The 24,647-nt window shown below is 39.0% G+C and overlaps 1 protein-coding gene across 4 annotated transcripts in view; it reads left to right on the top strand.

The window, feature by feature from the left end:
* SLC25A13 (solute carrier family 25 member 13) overlaps window positions 1-23,767 on the top strand; it is a 102,398-nt gene extending 78,631 nt beyond the window's left edge. For all 4 annotated transcript variants that reach the window (XM_014878486.2, XM_088161890.1, XM_088161903.1 and 1 more), the window contains 5 exons: window positions 6,996-7,136; window positions 17,603-17,741; window positions 21,423-21,581; window positions 21,662-21,752; window positions 22,622-23,767. In XM_014878486.2, the coding sequence (XP_014733972.1) occupies window positions 6,996-7,136; window positions 17,603-17,741; window positions 21,423-21,581; window positions 21,662-21,752; window positions 22,622-22,811 (720 nt within the window). In that variant the 3' untranslated portion in view covers window positions 22,812-23,767. The remainder of the gene's footprint in view (window positions 1-6,995; window positions 7,137-17,602; window positions 17,742-21,422; window positions 21,582-21,661; window positions 21,753-22,621) is intronic.
* The last annotated feature ends 880 nt before the right edge of the window (window positions 23,768-24,647 follow it).

Genomic DNA, 24,647 nt, shown 5'->3' with positions numbered 1-24,647 from the left:
TTTCCTTGCAGGTTTGGCTGTTTTGAAAATAACGGTTTGCTGAAATTTTCACCCAGTCATACCTGCTTGAACTGGTCTTTTCCCAAATCAGTAATTAATTTTGCAGAACTTGATTTCACTTCATTTTGAATTTTCCTTTTGTATTAGTTAATCTAATTTAAATTTTTTTCCAAAAAGTATTTTTCCATAACAAATTAGAGATACTTTCCCATTTTGCTTTCCCTCTCCTCTTTCTTTTCATTTCCTTTCCCCCTGAAAAGAAAAGAAGGAGAGAAAATTTTTCAAACTGTAAAACAAGGAGGGATGCCTAGATTTAAGTTGATAGTTTTCTGATTCCACAACCAAACAATTCTGAATGCTAAAAATGTCCATTTTTTCCAACAAACTTGCTTAATATTAATTCAATTTGAATCTTATTGTTTTTTCTTGTTATATTAAAAATAATGACTGCAAAGTTTTACATGAATGCACATTGCAATTTAAAACATGCATTTGTTTTGACAATTATATTTTATTAAACATCCCTTTCTCCTTTTACTTCTTCTTTTACTAGCAATAAAATATTACAGTGTTTACCACTGAAGGTTCAAAAAAAAACCCAAATCCAAAAACAAAGGCTCGAACTGAAATCAGGAATTAAAATCTAGCTTTCTGCGAGAAAAACGAAGATATTTATGATGTGACCAAGAAATAATGGGTCACAGTTTTAATACAGCTACCATGCCTTAGGACTTGAAAGGTCTGTAAATCATTAAATGATTCTACAGCTAGTCAAAATAGACAAGTAGAGCAGACAGAGCCAAACATTAACAGATTTGACAAGTCTGTAAGTTAATTGCTTTTATAATGCCAATCAAGTAGGCTCCACTTTGATTTTTTGGCTAGGCTTCTGAGAAGTGAATTACCTATAACGTGAAAAATATCCACAATTTTAATTTTTTCCCATTGCAGGCTTGGTCAGTGCTTATAAACAAACCGTATTCCTGTTTGTTTCTGTTTAGACAGGTCTTTAATATTCTGTTGTTGGACGGTCCTCACAACTTGTATCTAAGTCTTGGAAATCCAATGCAGTAGCAGGAATGTACTTCTGTTCAGACTAATTGCAATTCTATTTATGAGCACTTTTATGTGAGGATTTGACAGTGCTTGCTTTACATTTTATGTACATGTGGACATTAACAAGACTGTGATTCTAGCAGCGTTCACTGTTTGAGCTGCACAAAGTAAAACCTTAGCCAGAACAAGGGAAGGCTGTCCTCAGAGGACAAGAAAGATTAGCTAGAGAAAAACAGAATTCTGCCTGAGCAGCATGAAAGCTGTTTCTGTGATAGGCTGATCAGGTAGTGAAAAGCAGATGATTGAGGGCTCAGAAAATCTCGTGATCTGAAGGAAAGGCATTTACTGTATGAACTCCCATTTTGCTAAAGAGCATTATCAGAATGCTGTGTAGATAGGACCACAGAGGAGAGAACACAAAATAGAATGAGATAGCTTGTCTAGATTTTTGAGGCCTGGCTTTATGGAATGAAAAGGTAGCATAGAACCAAGCTTTTGAGAACCCAGTATACATTGCTCTTGAATACAGTACCACGAAATTAAGGTTGTCACCTTTGAGATCTGTAAGAAAAACAGTCATTTTGGACTGCTGTCTGTTAATTACCTTGGAGCTTTTCTGGTAACAGGGGGAGTGCAAATCCACTCTGCAGCAGTTTGGCATAATTCATCTAATGCTCTTGGGACCCACTGCCATCCAAACATACCTGCCATACCTTTTAGAGGTGTTTCCAAGCACTGCAGTGGCACTCTAAATCTGGCTTCTAAGCCTTGTTCTGTTGTGAGTTGGCATGTGGTTTTGTGGTAAATCATTGGACAGTTCTGTGCCTTAGTTGCCCTTTGTTATACAATGAGGATGGTAATTCTACCATTCTTGAAATAGTTGGTACATTTTTAATTTAATTTTTTTATGACAAAGAGCAATCTTTATTTAGTGTCTGTACTTTAGGAACCTTGACTCTAATTAGGATTAATGGATGCTAGGAAATGTACAGGGAAACAAGCTGCATCTGGCAGCTGACAAGGAGTAAGGGATTGGGACAAAGTATGATATGCAGTAGGACTGAACATGATAAACAGTTGACTAAAAATCTTGGAATTTTCATCTGCTTGTCTTTTGTAGATTAAACAAGTAACCAAGATATTGTAGACAATTTCTTTTGCAGAGCTTGATTTTTAGTAATTGTATAATATATTGCTGATGTATTTTTATGATTGCCATTAATTGCTATAATTGCTATCCCTGGGTGATATTGTTGAAAAACATTAACACACTAATAGCAGTACTAATCCTTTCTTCATCCATGAAACCATAAAAGGGAATATCTGATAAGGTGGATGGGATGCAGAAGAAATATCTAGGCTGACCCTAAAAGCTGTTACTGAGAACGGGAAAGAGGTTACAGTTTGAAATAGGTAATAAGGTTAATTAGAGGAACAAGAACATTTGGTGGTCAGTAGTACTGAAAGGAAAAGAATCTAGTACTTATTCTGGAATGGGAAACAGAGAATTTCCTTCTTTAATTGCAGGCTGTATTCTCTTCAGAACACACACCAAAGCTTTCAAATGGAGATGTGAAAGCCCGAGGACAGTTGTGTCTGGTGTGCTCATTTCTTAGTTAATCTCATAAGGGCACAAAAAGCAGTTATATCTAAAAGAACAGGAATTTCTTCTCTCAATGTAATGAGGGGGGTGAAAATCTGTTTATTTTCCAGTGAGTTTATTGCAGAGTGATTTGAACATGAAGAAATAGAAAACATTTTGACTTCTTAAACTGAAGTATTGTTAAGTGGTTGTTACTAAACCGATTTGTTTTAGTTACAGTGTGGGCTTTATTTTTTCATGGACAAAAAACCAAACCAATCCTCAACTATTACTTCTTCCTTCTGTTCAGTAAAGTAGGAATGTAGCAGGAGATATGATAGACAGTGCTGTATTACTGTGCAAGACTATACTGCCATCGAGAGGTGTTGGGTGATATAATACCAATTGCAGAGTTGAAGAATTGCAAAAAATGGGAAAAAAACACAGCTTATTTTAAAAAATTCACGTGTATGGGTGCATAGCTAGCTGACTTAGCTAAAGCACATTTAAAGGCAGGCAGATTTCTAGTTAGGCATGTATGAATAGTTCTTGGGTGACAGTGATATTTCCCTTTTATTTTCTTGCTCTAAATCAAACAAGACCATAAGTGCTGGTGATTAGGTCAAATGTTAAATTCTTTCAGAATAATATGGGCCTTTTGTGGGCCCTTTGAGATAATTATCTATGCAGTACCTCTGGTTATCTGTGCCTATAAATAACTCAAAATTGTAGTTTTTACTTTAATCAGATGATAATAACTGAAAAGGAATCGATTTACTTATACAGTCAGATAATTTGTTTAAAAAACGATTGGAAGATGTGATAAGGAATTCAGAGTTGAGGGTATTCAAGTTTGTAACTTCAGTACAGAAAAATTAGTGTTACTGGGAACCATCTGTATTAAACAGTTGATGTATTTGATTTTTCTGACACTTAGTGGAGAAATCATTAAGCTTGAGCAACCTGAGCTTAAATGGTGTTTATTCGGGACAAAAAATAAAAAGTAGTTTTCAAATTCTTCCCTTTGGGAGCTTATTTCAAAATTTTATAATTAAATACATTTTTGACTGCAAAAGCTAGCAAACCAGAAGGCAGTATTCTTCAATTTTTGGCCAAACAAAATGAATGAACAGGGTGACACAATGTGCTGAGGATGTTTTGTCTGGTTTGTTTGGTTTTTCTTCCCCCATACCAGTTTATACCAGTACCTTGAAAAGAATAGAAAAAAAAAATCAGATTGATGAGATTTCTTTCATTGCATTCACTATGCAAAAATTGAGAAAGAAGACAGAAGCCATGCTATTGTGATTCAAGCTACTTATTTGGAGATGAGGATATCTGGGGACTCTTACAAGTTGTGAATGTTTGGAGGAGGGGGGAATGCACACACTGGTCATACAATTAAACTGCCTGCCTCAAAACCCCTTCTTGTAAAACCAGATTCATTATACTTTCCTCACGGAAGCACTGGGAGGAAATAAATCAATATTTATGAGACGCTTGCATTACTGTGATGATGAATAACACAATAGGAGTTACCAGCAGTAGATAAGCAAGAAATCATTTCATTAGAGAGTACAGTAGCCATCTCTGGTTTGCTTCCCCCCCTTTTTGAGAGCAAGGAGCTGCAGTTAGCAGCACAGATGCTCAAATAACAGAATGATCAAAGCTCCCCACCAGGTGACTGTACTTGTTACCACTGGAACTGCCTCTGCACAGGCTGATAAACCAGCCTTCCTCTGCATCACAAGGCAGGCAGGTGGTAGAAGCCCTCTTACTGAGACCACTGTCAGGTACTGTCTGGCTCATTGCTTTCAGTTATTCACCGTTTGATTTTTGGAGTATATCTTTGATCAAATTCAGAGCATGACAGAGGTTGTTCAGGGAACTCTGGGCTAGTATCTGGACCATCTGGAAACACTTCACTGGAAATGACCAATGTCTCTCTTCAAACCTGCTGTATGGGCAGCTAAATTGATAGTCCTTTTAATGCTATCTGGTGCATGCAAGTCTCAATGTTTTTAAAACTTTGAATGTAGCAAGCTTTGTTGTATGAAGTGGATAAATAACAGTATCCATGTTTTTAAATAGCAAGCTGAAGCAGAGGAAGTCCTGTGTGATTTAGCCAGAGCAGCCAACGTCTAATGCTGGAAGTATCAACACAGCCAGGTTGGACATGCAGACACAGGCATTTCTATGTGCTAGCACCTGAAGTACTTCCCGTGTTTGTATTGAAATAATTTGCCTTTATTCTCCTTTAAAATCGGAGCTATCTTTCTACTTCCTTTCTTTATAACTGCATTCACTTATAAACATTTTTATAGATTTTTAAATTGTTCCATGTTTTGGTGCACTAATAGTAATAATAATACTAATTTTGTACTAATACTTAATTTTGTTGTAATCTTTTAAAATTTAATACAGTTTTCCTGTAGTGAAAATTAAAGGAACATTTCTCATGGAGTCATGGCACAATGAAGTGGAGTAATATCATACTGAGGGAATGTAATTTAATTCTGCTAATAGATCAATTGATACAAGTTTTTAAATAATGTGTTTTAGAGAATGGCTGTTGTATAACAAACATGCAAATTAACATTATCACTTGCAATTCAGATTTTACCATTTTTAAGAAGAAAATGTATATGTTGATGTTGGAAATGCCTAATAGTTGTAATACCTACATCAAAATTTTTATTATATAGGAATATGCAATTCTTCAAAGAACCTTTCCAGGATTCTTTTTATTTATTTTGAGACTTTGCAAGATGCGTAGACAAATAAAGAATTTTTTGTTTTGAATGCTTACTTATTTAACATGTTTCAGTTTAAGTGCAATACTTAAATCAGCATATGTGCCAAATAATGTATCAGTCTAATTTTTGATGGCAACAAGAATAGCAGTTTTATATATACCAGGATTCTGGTTTGGTAAAAGCAGTTAAATTAAATTATGCCAATTTGAAAGTCAAAACCAGTTGAGTTACACAAGAGTAGGCTTTTCCTGGTCAAAATAGGAAACACTTGGGATATTTTGGGGGTTATGTAAAGACTTTAATTTGTAACCACATTGTGTATGCTCACTCCAAGTGGTAGACAAGAATAGTTGTTCGTGTGATTTGCCATTTCTTCGGCATATTATATGAACCATTCTACTGCGTGTATTTTTTATTTTGAATGATAGTTAATCTGAGATACAATTAATTCTTTTTACACTTGGATAATTTTAAAAATATGTGCACGTGGTGTTTACATACTAGACATCTCTACATGCAAGTGCTTTAAATGCTTCTTTTATTTTAGTCATTACCTTCTAGAATAAAATAGTTGTTTTGTTGCAGGGAGGGTGAGGGTTGCCCTTTGCATAGTTCATGTGATTTCAGAACCTAGAGAAGAGCGTAGCTGTCACGCCACAGAATTACATACTTAACAGAAGTTAGAATGACATTCTGATGAATTAGAGCCAGAAGGAGTTTGAGTGAATATTTTTTTAATATACTTAGGTAACCTTCACATTACCTTTATTTCTGGTTGCAGACTTTTAGCTCAGGATCTGTCAGTGTAGCAGAAAGGCTATGCCCTAAGTTACATATAATGAATGAGATGAACTTTATCGTTGTGTTTTAAAGCAGACTTTCAGAATCCATTGAGTGGTGTCTTCCCAACAAATGGAGACTGACACATTGAAAACATTTAGTGGTTCTTGATTAATAGAATCCTTCAGTCTGTAGACCTTCTGTTTTTTAATACCTGGTACCTAAATAATGATGTAGAGCTCAGACTCTTGAATCAAACAGCATTTCACGGCACTGAAACTGGTAGTTCAGAGTTGTTTTTTTTTTTAAAAAGCACAATATACTTGCAATCCTGTTTATTGGAATCCATGTGTTCTTTGTTATATGAACTCATGCCAAAATTGGAAAAAGTTTCTGCCAGATTTCTACTCTTTGACAGTATGTTTTCACTTTCTATATACGGCACATCACAGCTGCTTTACTAGTTACTAATTTTTCCTTTTACTTTATTACTTGTGTTATAGTGTTCTTGGTTTGTCAGTATTGCATAACTTGGTGTTTGTGAACGTGTTCCTGCAAAAAGAATTGAGCTAGCATCTGTCTGATGTACTGCAGTGGCTGATGTACTGCAGTGGCTGACCTGCTTCCTGTGTTTTTCCTGACAACTCATCTCGTGGGGGAGTAGGTTTCTTACCTTGTGAGGTGCACTAATATAAAACTCTTGACTGCTAGTGGCTTAACCAAGTGCAGCAAGACTGAGAATGTCTTATCTTGAACGTAACAGGATCCACACTGCAAATAATGCAGCCGGTTAATATATTGATTTCTGCTTTTAATTTCAGGCTGGAGGTTCTCAAGTAATCTTTACCAATCCACTGGAAATTGTCAAGATTCGATTGCAGGTGGCTGGAGAAATTACTACTGGCCCACGAGTTAGTGCCCTCAGTGTATTAAGAGACTTAGGTTTCTTTGGTCTCTACAAGGTATGTTTTTAAAAAGTGTTAAAAATAAGCCTATTATAAATCTTTCAAATCAACATATAATTTCATTGTTCTCACAAACTTTCATAGGTGGATACAATTTTAAAAGAAAAATTATTGTGTGATATTATATCTTAATTTTTCATTTTTTGATCAAGGGAAGAAACTGTCTCATCTTAATGAGCGTATAGTTTTTGTAAATCTTACTGAGATTTCTTTTCTCACTTCAGCAGATTTAAGGTTCGTTGAATATTAATTTGTGATTCCTGATATTCTGCCTGCTGTAAAAATAAGCTTATTTTCGTCTGCTACATGATATAGAGCTTACAGTTTTGGAACTTTGCTTTTGCTCTTCTGTGTGTGATTCAGTAACTTTCCCAGATGTCATCATTCATTTGGTGATGAGAATAAATTGCTGCACAATAGTAGTGAAGAAATAGACAGTGGGAGCCCAGCATAAAAATAAACTCCTAAAGCAAGCTTCCCTTTGCTTCTTGAGAAGAATATTTCCCCAAATAATACCATGAAAAGCTGCCTTTGTAAGCGTATGCTACAGACTACAGTTCTGCTTGCTATATTACTGTCTTCACATAGATACATAAATACCTAGAAGTCAAGTTAGATTTAACGATGGCAGCAGGAATAAAAACATCTTGTGAATGTTGGATCTAATAGGATACATGCTACAAATAATTTAAAGGATTAACATACTTTTAGGATGTCTTCTACTTTTAGATGAAAGATATTAGATGGGAGGGGGAATATGAAAGGTTTCGAAGTACTTTGAGATAGCCAGTACACTCAAGTATTGAAACAAAAGCTGTAATGAATACCGTATACTTTAGAGCACCGTGTGGTGTTTCTTTAGACTCTGCAGCCTAGAACTCGGGAGAAAACTTGCCATCTTCCAGTATGTCCCAGGATTTCCAGTGAAGCAAGCAGTATTCCTCTGTTTCTTATTTACAGCAGTGCAGCCATAAATTGAAGATGCTTCAAAAGACACCAAATGATCCCCATCCCCCTTCTCCCCAGTATTTAAATTCCATCTGCTTTTTAAATCATCTGGTCTTTTTAAATTGTTCTGTTAACATCACAAAGAGGGAGCCTGCCCACGAGAACGTGTCTGTATGTTTTGGCCTGGAGAGAAGTTGCAGTTCTGAATAGGATTTAATGGGGAGTTGTTTTTCCCTTTAAATTGACTTGCTAATTTTTTAGGTGTTTTACTGAAGCTGAGGCTATTGTATAAACTATTGTATTGTATTGTAAATGGCATTACGTGTTGATCAGATTAACATTTACAATTGCAAACAGGAATTTTGTAAAGAGTCTGCTTCCCTGAGGCTGTGCAGGAATGGAGGTCAGCTACTGACTTTTACTTGGACTAGCAAAAAGAAAACACAAAATGAAAAACAGTGATGAACTAGTTTACTAAAATAGCAGTTTTTGATATTTTTTTTCTCCCTGAATAACCTGCTCTTAGTGGTTGAGCAGAATTTGCTACATTTTTCCATTTTTAATGGCTTTAATGTCTAGGGTTGTATCGTTAATTATTTTTATCTGCTAGAGTAAATACTGGATATTGGTCAGGACTACACTTGAACAGGAGCTAGTTACAGCACTATGTTGCTTTGAAACAGACAATAAATTAATCACATGACACAGTTTCAGTGCTTCAGTGCTTCATTTACTGAGTCCATTTACCTCCAAAAATTAAAAAAAAAAAAAAAAAGGCCCCAGAAAGTTTGGGCTTGTTTTACTCACCTGTTGTCTCTGTTTCTGTCTCTCTCAACCCCTCCACCCCACTTCCTGTGTTCATGTCCTTTTGAATGTCGTTAGGATTCATTGCCTACAAAAACTCACCTGATTTGACAAAACCAGAGAATTTAGCCTGGCAATGACAGGCAGCCACTAAGCACAGACCATGTCACAAGGCTTGTGTCCAAGGGCACCCTCAGTCACACCTAGCTCTGTAATTGGGCAGGTTTGTACTGTTTTCTACCAAACATTTGGCACCAAAAGAAAATGGCAGTCCTGTCTGTCCTCTTTCTGTGTGCCAGTCAGAGCATTGGTACACTCACATAATAATCTGGAACAAGAAAGTTATTAATGCTTCCTCCTCCTTAGGGCTTAGTTTGTTTTAAACCCAGACCAGCTCACTCTGTAGCTTCTCAGGATGGTTGTACCCAGTCGAAGGGAGGCTTGGCTGTGGCATGGGGAGCCAGTCTGTCTCAGAATAGTTTTAAACTGCCTTGAGGTGCTTGTAGAACTGCAGTGTTAGAGGCAAAAGCAGCCCTCTCCTGAATGCTTGTGCTGGAGCAGGCAGTGTTTGTGAGGCCTGGCAGATATTAATAACTCATTGCATCAGTCACCAGTCCCAGCAAATGTTGCCCAGAGTCATCAATGGTTTTAAATGAATTTCAGATGAGACTAGATTTGGTAGGTGCTGTCTTCTTTGGTGGTGCTTCTAAATTAATTTACTAAGTATAATGACCAAGTGAACATCAAATAATAATTAATCTACTAATGAGAACTGAAATATCTTGGTATGTTTGGAATGTTCATACTCTTAACAAGTCAAATTAGCTTTAAACTATGAAACAGGAATGAGGATTTTATGACTGTCTCAGTACTTCTCATGTTGATTATTCTAACAACTCTTTAATTTGCATCTGAAGTCTTTGCTTTAGCTTTATCTTTCCTGTCTCAAGACACAAGACTTGTATGTCAAGCCCTTAATGTACTTATTTTAGTAGATCTTGTTATGACTCCATAGATACTGCTGAGGAAGAACAAGAATAGATAGTTGTTCTAGAAAACAACTAGTCTAGAAAACTATCTAGTTTTATTTGGCAATCTTGAAGTTTCTTTGTAGGGTTAATGGGCCTTCATGTAAGTATTCCAGCTGTTTCAACGCTTGTCTATCTTAGCCATGACTTTAACTGATTGACTGTCTTCTGCAAGTGTTGAAAGCAGAATTTTAGACTTTTAATTTCAGGAATTTTAATTTGAAATAAATGAATGTCTTTTTTGATATTAAGTTTTATTTACCACATGGCAAGGATTGCAGTGAAAATTCTCCTTTCCTAATTCAGAGAAAAGTCATCCCTGAAAGCTGTTCTTACCACTACATATGCATGTTCTGCTTAGTTCCCATGAGTTGTTTATGCTGAAATTCAGGTGAAAATGTGTAAGAGTCCCATATAGTAGTCAGCAAGGAAGAATGTATTAATTATAAGTGCAGCCGGAAGATGTGAAGAGTTAGTCTTAGCTTCGTGGGGCAAATTCCTGCATGTCTTAACAAGATGTACTGCTTGTTATTTGAATTTTTATATTTTGTATTATTTTCTACCTATGAAGCACTTCACGTGGATTTTAAAATAAAATGCCCACACCTCCCTGATATAGGTAATTTCAATGCTCCTGCCTTGCATTAACAGAGAAAACCAAGGCACAGACAGATAAACCTTATGTCTCATGTCAACAAATTAACAAAGGAAATGCTATGTAAATGCTTTTTGCATCCAGCTGAGTGAATCTTGTATTGATTATGATCATAATTATCCCTGCATTCTAGTCCAAATGAATATCCTTTGAGGATCACTGAGAAGAAGCTGGATTGCATAGTTTTGGTGCCCTTCTGTATAAGTGAGAGTAATATTCTTTTGGGCCATTCATTGGCATGTTGATGTGCCACTTTATTGTGCTACCGACAGAAACAGTTCACAGTAGTACTGTGCTGAGATCTCTGCTCTGTGCTTTCTCTACTTGCAGACTTTATGTTAGAATAATTTTTGTTGAGAGCCAGTCCTGGAGGTCACCTGGGCAACCTGACCAGGTATTTGACCACTTTCATGGTTTAAAAGCAAACATAGGAAAGAAAAAGTCCCACACCTCTTTTCTTATGCCTAATTGAATTGGCCATGTTCAAGCTTCTGATCCTTCAGCTGTGCACCTCCAAGAATAGTTTTCTTTCCCTGCACTCTGCTTTAAGTGAGCAATAAGGTCTCTCCCTAGCCTGCTCTTCTTGGAGTTGAGCACACCAAGTTCTTCTTTTATATGCCATGGACTATACAACTGGCTTGATGGCCCTCCACTGGACTCAATCCAGCATGAAAACATCTTTCTTGTATGGGAGAGACCAGAACTGGACACAGGGCTCTGGATGTGGTCTCAGCAGTGCTGAATGGAGGGCAATCATCACTTCCCTTGCACTCTTGCTACTATAGCCTAGGGTATGGCTGTCTGACTTCACTGCAAAGAGGTATTGCTGACCCATACACAACTTGGGTACAGTATCCTCCAGACTTTTTATCCAAAGATGCTTTCAGCCTGTATCCCCATCCTATGAAGGTATGTCTGAACAGCACCCTCTCATTATAACACACTATTTCCCCAATTCAGCATCATCCGCTGAGAGTGCAGCTCATGTTCCGCTGGTTTAGCTATGGGATATGATGACAGACCATCTTAAAAGCCAGGCTTTTAGTCAAGGTATACAACATCCATTGCTGTCCCCTTACCCACAGGTCTGGCAAACTGGTTGGTCAGCTGTGATTTGGTAAATTCAAATTAGTTGTTCCAAATATCTCTTTTGGTCTTCATTTGCTTGGAAATGGCTTCCAGGGGCATTTGCTCCATAAATCTCCCAGGAACAGAGGTATGCCCAGACATCTTGTAGTTTCCCAGATCTTCCTTCTTACTCTTCAAGATGGGTGTGATATTTGTCTGTTCTACTTACCAGAACCCCCTGTCTGACTTGACCTTTTGAAGGTGATAACAACCTCACATCATCAGCCAGCTATCTGGAGGTATCTGTTCTGGTCTCAGGATTGTGTATGTGCAGATGGCTCCAAGTGCCCTATCTGCAGGTAATGCAGATTTTCTGGTAAGCTTGTGGAGCTGAGAGGCCTGGGGACAGATTTTACTGGTAAAAAGCAAGACAAGGGTAATTTCTCTGCTTTTTCCATGTACTTTGTCAGTAGGTTTCCTGCCTCCATTGTGCAACAGCCCCACAATTTATTTACTTGCCCTTTTGCTGCTGATGTGCTTACAGAAACCCTTTTTACTCCTCCTTCACATCCCTTACTAGGTCCATCTCCAGCTGATCCTTGGCTTTTCAGTCTCAATTTCTGCACACCCAAGCAGTAGTTCTGTATATCCTGGGTAGCCCATACTCACCTCTGCTTCCCTTTCATTTTCTGCATTTGAGCTCAACATGAGTTCATCTGTGCTGGTCATCTGACTTGGTTGCTCAACCTTCTGCACAGTTGGAATATTGGGAATAAACCTTCCCAGTTCTTTGAGGAGACTGTCCTTGGTGGACCTTTGTAACTCTAAAAGTTTTTATTTGGGGGAGAATTCCTATCACAGCACATAGAGGTCCAGGTCAGATAATTGATATCCCTTCTCTTCCTTCCTCACTAAAGAACAGTAGGTCTGGGATCATAATAAATGCATCAATTTACAGTCAGTGCTTCCTCCTAGACTCCCTGTGCCTTCACTGGGTGGTCAGATATTAGCCATTCTGTAATGATATGCAGCTTAGAAATAAAATGCATGCTAATTCCAGCAATAAAAAGATTTGACACATACAGCTTGTTAAGCTGACTGCTGGGTTAAACCCCTGTAGTAAATCTTAAATCTAGAAAGCAAATATTCTTTTCTGTCTTTGTCTAAAATTCTGTACTACTTGTTTAAACAAGTATTTTAAAACATTGTACTTCTCAAAATCCAGATGCTGCTTTGGGGAGGCACATAACAGCACTTTTGCAGAGGGAATTTATTTCCTCTATTTGTGTTCTTTCCCCCAGTAATAGTTACATTGAAAGCACTAGGGCATGGAAACTTGTGACTAGTAAATTCTTTAGCTTCAGATACTCTGTAGATGACAGCTATGCTTAAAAATAGAGAGACAACATATTGCAGTCAGGGAAAATACCACTTAAACTAATGTCATTTGTGTTGGCAGAAATCGGAAAGGATACTTTTCTGTTTTTCAATATTTTTAATAGATTTTATTTAATTCCTACTCACAACTGAATATTGAAGTAATCATCCAAGATTAGATTATACATTTTCTGTCTTCTGCCTGTCTTTCACCTTAATATGAATAAAATTCCGTTAAAATCAGTTGAATTTATATTCTATTGGTTTTGAAAGACATCTTTAAAGTGTCCATGTAAATAAACACTGTAAGTATACCTACTTATTTTGTATATCACAGAAACTCATATCCATATAATATCTGCCACAAAATGTTTAATAAAATGTTACTCCTTTTATATATAATCATTCTGCATAGTGCTTTACAGCATAACAGACAGTACCACTTCATAATTTTGCACAACAATTATTCTGTATCCCAGGAAGACAGTAAATAATAGAATGGTAAATGATTCTTCAAGGAAAGGGTATATTGGTTGTGGTAATGTTTATTTTTATGATCACTACAAGGTATTTAGCTCAACACAGTCTTCATTTCCAAAACTAGTCAGAAAACTTCCAAGTCTCCTTTTCCCCCTCCTCTCCCTTCCCCCCAGATGCTTCATAAACAGGTTTCTGGTGTGTTGACCTGGAAAGTGTAATCTCAAGTGACAGGATGTGTACCAAGCTCTCACCTGGTTCCTTTGATAACAGCTGAGCTATTTCGTGACATGAGGCTGAGGGTTTACAGCAGGATGATAAACATATGAAAGACAGTAGTAAAAGTTTTGAGTTACATTTTGCATCCACCATGCCTATTTGTGACTGTAATCATATGTGAGAACCTGCTTTTCAGAAATTTCCTTTGAAATTAACAAAAAAAATGTCCTTCCATCTAAAACAGCTATTTTTTTTCCTGCAAGCTGAATTGAAATTGCTGATAGAGTATTTGAAATTAACATTTTATTCCTCTTACATGATGTTTTAAATGAGTTCATATTTTGGTTGGTGTGAATATATGTGAATAAAAACCTATAGTACCTTTTAAGGCAATGCCATTTGACAGTGGGGGGGAAAAATGCAGCCCTTGAAAGCAAATACCAGTAATATTTGACTGGCTGTTACAAAACCTGTTGGGTGCTGTTAGGGCTCCGATTCCAAAGGGTTAACTCTGTAGTAAAACCCAAGAAGAATGCAAAATGATCAAGAAATGACATGCTGCCTATTGTTTGTAGCTATAGGATCAAAATAACAATTATACATGCCAAATAAATTCTAAACCTGTAAAAGAGAAAAAGAGGGGGTGGCTGTAAGTACAGGTGCCAGAAGCATTAAATAACTCTCGCAGACAAGGTGCACCACTGTTGTCTTGAATGCTGCTAGGTTCCCCCAGTCTGGCATTTTTCCCCCTGCACTAGACAATGTGCATTCACTGCAGGAGACTAGGCTAAGCCTGCGTCTCCCAGACCTGCCGGCTCCTTCTGCCCAACCCAACACAGAGGTGCCTTTGTCAGTATAATTACCTTCCCCTTGTAGTAGAAATAGTTTGTTTAGAGCCTTATTTGCAGGTAGAGCTGGTATAAGCAGGAATTAGCATGCTAAAGAACCTGCCCCAGCACTGACTTGGGTTTATTTATCCAAATCTTTGACAATCAGGGTTTTTTTGCCTCCATTGGTTTATTCAGTGAGATACTATCCGAGATTAAGAGCTTTAAGGTTATTAAAGAGATTGAAGATGGGAGCCAACTGGCTGTTATGCCAGGAAGGCACATGTCCTGGTGTGTAGGATCTCCCAGCAATTTCATGCCTGGCAGGTCTGCACCTTGGCTGCCAGAATAAACTCGGGTGGATGCTCCTTAGTGCTTTCTGGGGATTGATTAAAACTGCCTTTGGCTTTCAGCACGTTGTCCACATCAAAAAGGTGCGAGAAGTAAAATAGATGTTTCTTTTGCTTTTCAAGATATTGTGGCCAATCTCCCTAAGCCTCCTAATTGGCCTAGGCTGGTTGCGGATGATTAACTTGAAGTTAAATGGGGCCTGTTTTTAAACATGCTTTCCCAGACTTTCAACGGAATGATGGGGGGAAACTTTAGACTGTTGCAATGCTGGCCCAGAGCCAAGCTTGGTCATTATTAAAGTGGATCCAAGTTTTGATCCAGGTTTTATTTACACTGAGCCAACTAAGTTGATGGACATCCCTCCCTCTCTGCATAGCTGAATGTATATTTATTAATGATATTAACAATATGCCACTTCTGCCCCATGAAAAAGAGCCTTTTTAATGAAGGGGGAGGAATATTAGCAGCTCAGGTTGAACTGAGAGTTGCTTGCATTTGGACTTTATTGATTTCTGTAAGTTATTTTAACTATATCAGGATATTTCAGGGTATGCAAAAAATGCAGAGGAAAAAATGTGTGCAGTGTTTAATGACAACACTGCAAAGAAAATAAAAGTAATGTGCCCTGAGGGCAAAGGCATCGAAGAGATTTGCTCTGAGGAAAAGCATGCTCTAAAAATAAATCTTTGAAGAAACCATGTCAGTCTGAGAATGTTTCAGTAGTGAGTTTCATAATTTTTCTATGAAGTAAATACAGTGCAGATCCTTAAAATGTTGGGTTTTTTCGTGCAGAAGTTGGTAAAACCCTAGTCTTGTCTATGTGAAGATTAAGGGTAAATTGTTAAACAGGCTTCTGTTGCTCATGAGAGTCCAGAATCCTTGTCTCTGTTGAATACAAAAAATTCACCTTCTCTGTGTCCTCAAGGTAGAGCGTGAGGGGCAGAGCAGCACCAGCGCTTTTTGAGTTCCATGTAGCATTTTGCTTAATGTCTCTAGAAAGGCATAACAAAAATCAGTGATGGGCAGCATAAATGAGACATCCATCCGAGTGAGAAGCCAGAGGGTCTGAACAGCAGAAGTCATTAGCCTCCAAAGGGGATGTCAGGGGAAGCAGTCAGTACTCAGCCTAAAAACGTCAAGAAATAAGCTGAGAAAGTGGTGGGAAGCACTGGGGGCTGGAGCAGAGCCTACTGTGCTTCCTGTGTTCAGTAGCTGAGTGTGTGACACACAGAAAGTCTTAACTACAAGATCTAATGGCTCTTTTAAATAAATCTTTATTTTCTCAGAGGCATTCTCTGACTGCAAACTGCACTTATTAGAGTCTCCTGAGAGACTTGCAGGACCTGGTTATCTCGTGACACATCCTGCTGCCCTCCCCTGCCTTGCCTGGTGGGAAGGCAACTTCAGGGTTTTTCTGACACCTTGGAGCTCTTTTGTCTTTGATAACCAGCATCCAACTCGGATAAGCACTATATTTTACCTGGTATTATAGTGAAAGCTAAGCTTACAGATGTGTCCGGGCATATCATTAGATTTAATTAAATTATATGGATATTAACATGTCCCCTGTGAAATGTCTGGCATTGAGCCATGTGCTGGTAGACCTGTGAACAAGAGAAGTACAGTAACAAGGGCACCCCCTCGAGGGTTTGTGGATGAACCTCAAGCAGTTTCACCAGGTCTCCACCCTTCCTTCAAAGAGAAGAGGCTTAGGCTCATCCATGAACCATTTCTTTCTCAAGTTTTAAAGATTTTACCCATTTTCCCAGGCCACCTCGTTTGTGCTTTTCTCCTGGTCTTAGTCCTGGCAGGCTCTGGTGTCTTCTGGATCTCCCTTCTCGGGAAAGGCAAACTGCAATCCCTTTTGCTGTTGGAGCATGGATACTAATTGATATTTTATTTTGGTTGACCTTCCCTAGTGGCCTTTTTGCTTTTCCCCCTGCTTGAAAAACGTTTGATTGCTTGTAACTATCCCAAAAATTCCTTTCCTGTTTGTTTCCCTCTTCAATTTGAAACCAGCTGTATTGCTGGTAACTTCATTGGCTGATTGGGCTACTTCCACAAATTTATAACAAGGCAAATTTAACAGTAAGAGATGAAAGTTACTGAAACAAACTGTATCCCAGATAACATGTACTTTAAAATTCACAAGTAAATCATGCTGTTACTGTTCTGCAAAAGACTTGCTGTTGTGCCCCTACTCCTTCAATATGATGTCACATTATCAATTATAGTGCCTGTATAGAGGTATGGACTGGGCACTGTTTTCCCTGGAGTATTAATTTGAAGTGGGAGTGAGAGGTGACAGACCTGTGGCTCTGTTTCAAACACTTCTTAAACTCCCACTACAGGTTCATGGCTACAGGGTCAACTATTTCAAGTTCTCCAAAGTTGTTTTCAAAGTTTGCTCAAACGTGGCATTTTCTCCATTACCAGCACATAACTACAGTACCTCAGAGTAAGGGAGAACAAGTAGACAAGATACATACAATGACAGAAATTACTGAACCAAGAAACAACACAGAGATGCTGCTCAGCAGGGTGAAATACATTAATTTCTCAAATTTTTGAAGGGAGAAGTTACTTTTTCTATAAGCCCTTTGCAGCAAAATAAAAAAATACAATGTTGCTCTGTTCTCTGATATTCTCTGATATGGCTCATAATGGTAAATTTGTTCATTCTCAAAACTTGTTCTCTTTCTCGAACAGGGTGCTAAGGCATGTTTTTTGCGTGACATCCCCTTCTCTGCCATTTACTTCCCCTGTTACGCTCATTTGAAAGCTTCATTTACAAATGAAGATGGGAGGGTTAGCCCTGGAAATCTGCTCTTGGCTGGATCAATAGCTGGTAAGTGCCTAGATTTCTTCTTTCATGGCTCTATACTGCTCTGGCAGCACAATAGTTATGGCAGTGACAACAACAAAAAAAAATTCTCAAAAGGACTGTGTGCAACAATACTGTATTTTGCAGCCTGATGCGGAAACAGCAAAGTTACTGTGCTGTAGAGTGAGCTGAAGGTACTGTAAGTTCCTGGTGTAATCACAATGTTCAGGAAACAAAAGAAAGGGAAAAGAAAGTATTTTGCTGATTTTTTTTTAAATAATACATCATCATTCCTTGTGAAGTTACTGTGCTGGTTTTGGCTGTGTCTCACTGACAGTGGTTTTTTGAAATTATTTATAAACAAAACAATGGCATTAATAAAATTCTTTATGATCAATTGAATCCTGAATTTTGGTATATGTAGTCCAGAAGCCACACTAGAGGTACAGCTCTCCAAACACAGTGATTATAACAGGTGACAAAATGATGACAGTATTTGCTACCCTCAGTATCCCATTGAAGTTACTTGGCTTCTTGATGATTTTACCTTTATCATTTTTTAAATATTAAACAAAGCAGAAGATCTTGAAAACATTGCTGCAGTGCCACAGATTGATAATTCCTCACATATCCAGATATGACAGAGGTTCAGAGGGTGATCTTGAGCACTTGGTTGGTTTAATCTGCTGCATAGCAGACAGAAGAGTCCAAAAATGCTTCACTTCTCACAGATGCGTTTAGCTTGAGTGTGCCAGAGACTAAGGGAGAAGACAGAGGCTTTGTAAGCCTCAACTTACCCTTGCATCTGCTGCATGGCTGGTCCCTCCACAAGCACCCAGCTTCTGCACCCAAAGGGGATCACCACTTGGTAGCTGTCTGCTGGAGGGGGCAGCTTGAGAGTCCTGCTCCTGCAGTGTCCATAGTTTCCCCTCTAGGAAACAGGACCTTTAGGGGAGTGTGTAGCAAGCAGGAGGGCTCAAATCAGGTGGTATTTCCACCATGCTTATCAGGGGCTGCTTGGTGTCTTCAAGCTGCAGCCAAGTTCCTCCTCCAGCATGGCCTCTGGCAGACTGCTGTGACCTGCCAGGTGAGAAAAATGGTGGAATGGCATGAATCCAGTACAGAATGGTGGTTTAGCAATATTTCTCATTTAATTGCAAGCTTTTTCCTTCCTGAGAAATCTTCTTGGTCAAAATTATACACAGGGCTGTGTCTCTTTGAAAGCAAGGCTTTTTTATAGCCAGTATCTGGTCTTAGAGAGCAGCTAAAATTGGTTGGTTTGTCATGTTGAAGCATATTGATCTCCATTCAGTAGCTCATAGTCCAAATGAATTGAGCTGCCACTAGCAAAGCCAGCTGTGTTCCAGTGACTGCTGCTTAAAATCCCCTTGTCCTCTCCCCTCGCCCACCCCATTCCAAAGCCAGGCTCCAAACCCTCCAGCTGGAGCTTTTACAGCCAGCTTATTTCTTACCCATTCTAATGGAACAAAACAATTCTTGAACTTTAGATCATATTTACAGACTTGAAACATAAGATGGCATTTTTAAGCCAAGTAATTTCTTAGATTTTCCTATTTTTCTCTTTCTAGCCATTGTCAGGTGATTGCAGACTGAGATAACCGTCCCTTTGAAGTTCAGGCACAGAAGCAGTCTTTATTGTTGCTGATATGGCTCACCAATCTAGCTATAATGTGAATTTTATCCAGTGCTTCCTGTGAATCCCATCCTGGGTTAACTCTCATGAGCAAGCTGCAGTGTTAGAGATACAACACTCATCATACTGTTTACAAAAACAAGACATTTTCTTGATTGGGTACATGTAAAGCATGATGGGGGTGAGTGTCCACTGTTTTGCCAAAAGAAAGTCAAGAGGAGCACTGAACAAAGCACCCACCACTTCTGAAAAGCTGGCTTCGGTCTCTGGGCTGATGTCTCTTCTCCAGCCAGGGATCTCGCCTGGTTGTCAGACTTCAGATGTGTGCATGAGCTCTGGCTGCATGTGGGGAACTCCCCCTTTCCACACACAGCCCATGGTGCTGGGATACTCAAGCTAGTCATACTCAGATGTGCACCTGTGTCCTTTGCCAGTGGGTGTTGCTTGTACTGCTTACATTGTCTTCATTTCCACTGTGGCTGGGGTCATGGGCAGCACATGTGTCAGCTAGCTTGATCTGCTTCTGGTTTTCAGATATCTCAGCCTGTGTGCCATAGCATATTCTGAGATGATTCTAATACCATCTGCAGGATCTCTCCTTAATTTGCTCTGTTTGCTTATTGCCTTCATGAAGTTCCTTCTCCTCCCCTAGCTCCTTTTTATTCGTGTCAGCTCCTGCTGGGCTATTTGTCACATTCTGATTGTAAGCTTCTCTTGGCAGCAATCTGTAACTTCGATTTGTCTGTAAATGCTTTTGTCCTATACACATAGTTCCTAAAGAAAGGATTTTAAGTATCTCAAGTGCAAAATATGCTCAATAATTTGGAGTGAGTGATAAGGAGATGGAAGTCAATGTGTAGTAAGCAGAATTGTTTCTAAGTAGGTTATTTGGTTTTCTCGAAAACACTGGTTGGCTTTTGAAGGGCAAAAGTCTGGCTTCAAATTGAAGACTCAAGCAATACCCTGGTGTGGGTAAGGCTAAGCAAAGAGTGTTTCTGTAGTTCAGAAACCTTGGCCAGGTTTTAGTGCTTGCCTGTCAGACAGCCCATGCTTGCACTGAGTACACGCTCAGTGCATGAGTTTTTTTGGGGGTTCAAGGAGAGGAGGAAATCTTTTGGTGATATGCGCATGATTTGATCTCTTGGAGCAGTCTGCAGGAACAGTACTCTGGAGCTTGAGGCTAGACAGTGCTGGTTTGGACAAAATTTGTTACAGAATTATTAAGCTGGGAGAAAAAAGGAAAGGAGATTTATGCATCTACATCTAACCAAGTTGGTTTGGAACAGATGCAGAATGGAAAAGTAATAAAACCATAAGAGACAGTGTCTTCTGGATACAGTCTTGGTGCTTTTCTTTGCCTTTTTTTTGGCTTTTTTTCCCCCAATTCTAAACATGCCCCAAGTTTGGATAGGAATGATTTTAGAAATACCACCCATTGGTAATTTGGTATTTTTTACTTTCAGTTGATTATCTGCCAGGGTAAATTTAAATCTTCCTCCACATGTGCTTCTGAGGATGTCAGCTGTGGCTTTGCAGCTGAGCAGTCTGCCATTCCTAATGAGAAGAATGACCCTTTTTGTAAGCCTCAGCTCTCAAGCAATGCTGAGCATGCACGGCATTATCTGGTTCTCAGTGACATTGCTGCGTGAGGGGTGTTTGTGTGTCTGTGTTTGTGTCTGTGTACAGCCTATTCTAGCACAGTGTACACCAGGATGCCAGGAACCACAGAGAGGAATGGAAAGGGAAATATCAACCTTCCCTCCAAAAGCTTTGTGCTTATTAACTATGCAAGTTTCTGATTAGCACTGGAAACTCTAATCTGTGCCTTCCACCTTGGCAGAAAGCACGTTACAGTTGTTCCACTGGGAGAAGCACTCTCTGGGTTAAGCTACATCCACAACTGCAACCTCTTGTTGCTGTTCTGCTTAAATCAAATGTGGCTGGATTCTCCTGATGTAAGGAGGAAAGACCTCCTTCCTTCTGGATAAACAAGGTGTGTAGTATATGTGCCAAGTCAGTGGTACCCACCTGATGACTTTTGTGTTGTGCAGGTATGCCTGCAGCCTCTCTGGTCACCCCTGCAGATGTGATCAAAACAAGACTACAGGTGGCAGCCCGAGCAGGACAGACCACCTACAGTGGCGTTGTGGACTGTTTTGTCAAGATCCTGCGGGAAGAAGGTCCAAAGGCTCTCTGGAAAGGAGCAGGAGGTGTGTAAAAGAGCTTTGATTGCCAAGTGATTTCTAATTGTGGCATTTGTCACTTAGGAACTCTCTTCTTTTCTTTCAAGCTCGTGTATTTCGGTCTTCTCCTCAGTTTGGTGTAACTCTGGTGACTTACGAGCTACTGCAGAGATGGTTTTATGTGGACTTTGGAGGAGTGTAAGTATTTGATGTCTGAATATACCAGGGATCCTGAAGTTACCCTTGTTTCTGTTGGGTCTTGGTTCTCCTCACAACATCAGAGCCAGGAGCTTGCTAGGACATTTTGTAAAGGCTTTGTAAATATTATTTCAAACTCACTTCACTGATGGAGGTTGGGATGCTATTCCAGTACCTGTTTTGTAGCAAGATATTACCACATTTTATATCACAGTTTCAAGCAGGGGACCTATGTTAGTGTAAACAGAGACAGTGGGAGGCTAAATAATGGGCTGGGGATGTAAATGCAGGAGAAATGTGATGCTTGCCAGGTAAGGATACACTTTACATTAGTCTTCATTATTTGGTGGTGTTCCTGATTAGACAGGGCATTTGACATTCAAAAAAGTATCCAGTTGTCCCCAAGGTCAAAACCAATTTTTTGGATCTTCAGCTGTGCCTCCTGCCTTTGTTGACAATACAGGTAGATGTGCATGTAGCTGTTTAACTTGATCCCAGAGCAGCTGCAGACTCTATGGATCTTTGGGGACAGCAGTTTGAAAGCCACCACAAAAATTACTTAAACTCTGCTGTGTTCCTGGATTGGCTGTGTGCTGTAGCAAAGACTTATGAGCCCCTGCTACCTCACACTAGTTTTGATTAATGCACTGCAAATTTTATCTGGATTTGACTGTCAATCAACATGAAGGCTCCTAACTGTTCTGCAAGGTTTTAAAACCGGGTATTTCTTCTTACATTGCAGCATTTAATTTAGTTACTTACAGGGAAGTACACTCAGATGTCTCATTAAATTTACTTTATGGAGGAGATTTTTGTGAATATTGATTTTACTCTATGGAAATTAATGTATTGTTTTTATTATTTTGCAGAAAACCAGCTGGATCAGAGACAGTTCCTAAATCTAGGATCACGCTCCCTGCTCCTAACCCTGACCATGTTGGTGGTTATAAATTGGCAGTTGCCACTTTTGCAGGGATTGAAAACAAGTTTGGACTTTACCTACCTCGGTTTAAGCCATCGCCACCTACCTCAAAGGCTGCAGCAGCAGTAGGACCCTAAGTTTATTGCTGTAGGGTTTTTGTTATTAGTTGGGAAAGAGCCACTTTTCTAATTGGTTAATACTTTGTTCCTTTAGCTTCTCATCATATAAAAGATTAGCTTCATTTGAGTTTTAAGGTAATTTTCATCTTAAATGGAATCATTTGTCTTTGTGCTTCCGTAACCAGATCACTGTGAAATTCTTACCAGTTGTTTTAAGTTTGGGACCATGAATGTATTTGTCCACATCTGACATGTGCTTGTGTTGGGAAGACACTAATTTTAGGTTCTGTTTATTGGGGAGGGCTGGGTGAGAGCTGTGAACCAGATCATTTTACAGGCAATGCTCAGTTGCAGATTACCAGGGCAGATGTCACACATCGTCACTCAGATGGAAAACTCATTGGATATCACGGTGCTCAAAGCAGAATGATTTGGACTGTGCGTGTAAATTGGTTCTAAACTTGGTGCGTGTCTGGAGAGGTCAGCAAATGTATACCTGGTACCTAAGTATGCCAGTACAGCTTCAACTTCTTAAATCTGTATACGCACAAGTTCTGTTTCTGGATTGTATTATGGAGCTTTTATGTGGAACATGTTTTTGTAATGGAAACCACATTTATAAATGTTTAGCCGTTGTATTATGTTACTGGTATCAAAATGCTCAAAAGAAAGTGTTATTGTCCATAGTCTTTGCACTTTATGGCAGAACTTTTGGCATCCTACTACACGTACAAGGAAATTTCATAACTAGGTGCCTATCTTGGGTTGCTGGTGTTTGGAATTCAGTTTGTATATGCACTTCTATAGTAAAACGCTGCTTGTTTAAATAACTGCAATAGAAAATTCATGCACTGTATCAATGGTACCTGCCTTAACTGCTGGCTTGTAATTGGCAAATAGGTGGTTTCAGATTCTTATTTACTTCATTGAGTCAAAAGAGATTAAAATAGTCTAAAATAAAAGATTTTACTTAATCTTTGGTGCCTTGCACAGTGTTTAGAAAATTCTGTATTTATGAAGATAGAAATAAACTTTTCAAACAGATGCACACATGGTATTCTGTTACGGAAATAGCACAGTACATCAAATGTCTTGTTCAACTTTAGTGATAAAGTCAGGTTAAGATAAAGCTAATATTTGCACTTGGAGGCTATAAAAACACCTGCAGCTTGAGAACAAATTACTATAATTCACTTGCTTAGAAAAGACATCTCTTGGTGGAGATGTCACTCAGGAAAAAGGAGAAACTTTTTCCTCAGTCAGAAGCCAGGACTGAAGCTTTGATATTTTGATCTTTACTTTTGGGGGGAGGTTAGTGGTTATGATCAGCCTGATCACCTAGTCACTTGATCACTGTTGCGTGATCATAAGATGAGGAATTTGGCCTTGCTTGTCTTCTTGGAGTAGGGGGGTGTGAGGGCTGGGTGCCTTCAACCTTGGCTGTAAACTGAGGGAATGCATAGATGCAGCATCTCTGCAGAAGAATGACTTTGCTGTGCAGTATCATGCTGTGCTGTAATTTATGGAAATCACTCTGATTTTGTATTTGGGTCATCATGAAAGTTATTCTCTTGGACTAACTTGTATTTTGAAGTTACTAGTGAAATGAAGCTCAGGGCTAGGAGTAGCAGCACTTGTACACGTGAAGGTGAGGGGAGCAGATGACATTTACCTGCAGCTGTGTCTTGGAGTCTGGCTAAACCATTGTGCAGAGACTGCACTGGGCTCTGACAGACAACAGCTGCTTCCTCCCAGCTCTGTGTATCTGAGTGTCCTCAGATGACAGCTCCTTCATTTCAGAAAGGGGGAAAATGCTCTCCGTTGTAATAGCCCTTCAAAATCAACCATCAGGAT

The sequence above is a fragment of the Sturnus vulgaris genome, chromosome 1 (genome assembly GCF_052056855.1).
Source record: "Sturnus vulgaris isolate bStuVul1 chromosome 1, bStuVul1.hap1, whole genome shotgun sequence".
In the NCBI taxonomy this organism is placed as follows: domain Eukaryota; kingdom Metazoa; phylum Chordata; class Aves; order Passeriformes; family Sturnidae; genus Sturnus; species Sturnus vulgaris.
This window is presented reverse-complemented; position numbering and strand designations above follow the sequence as displayed.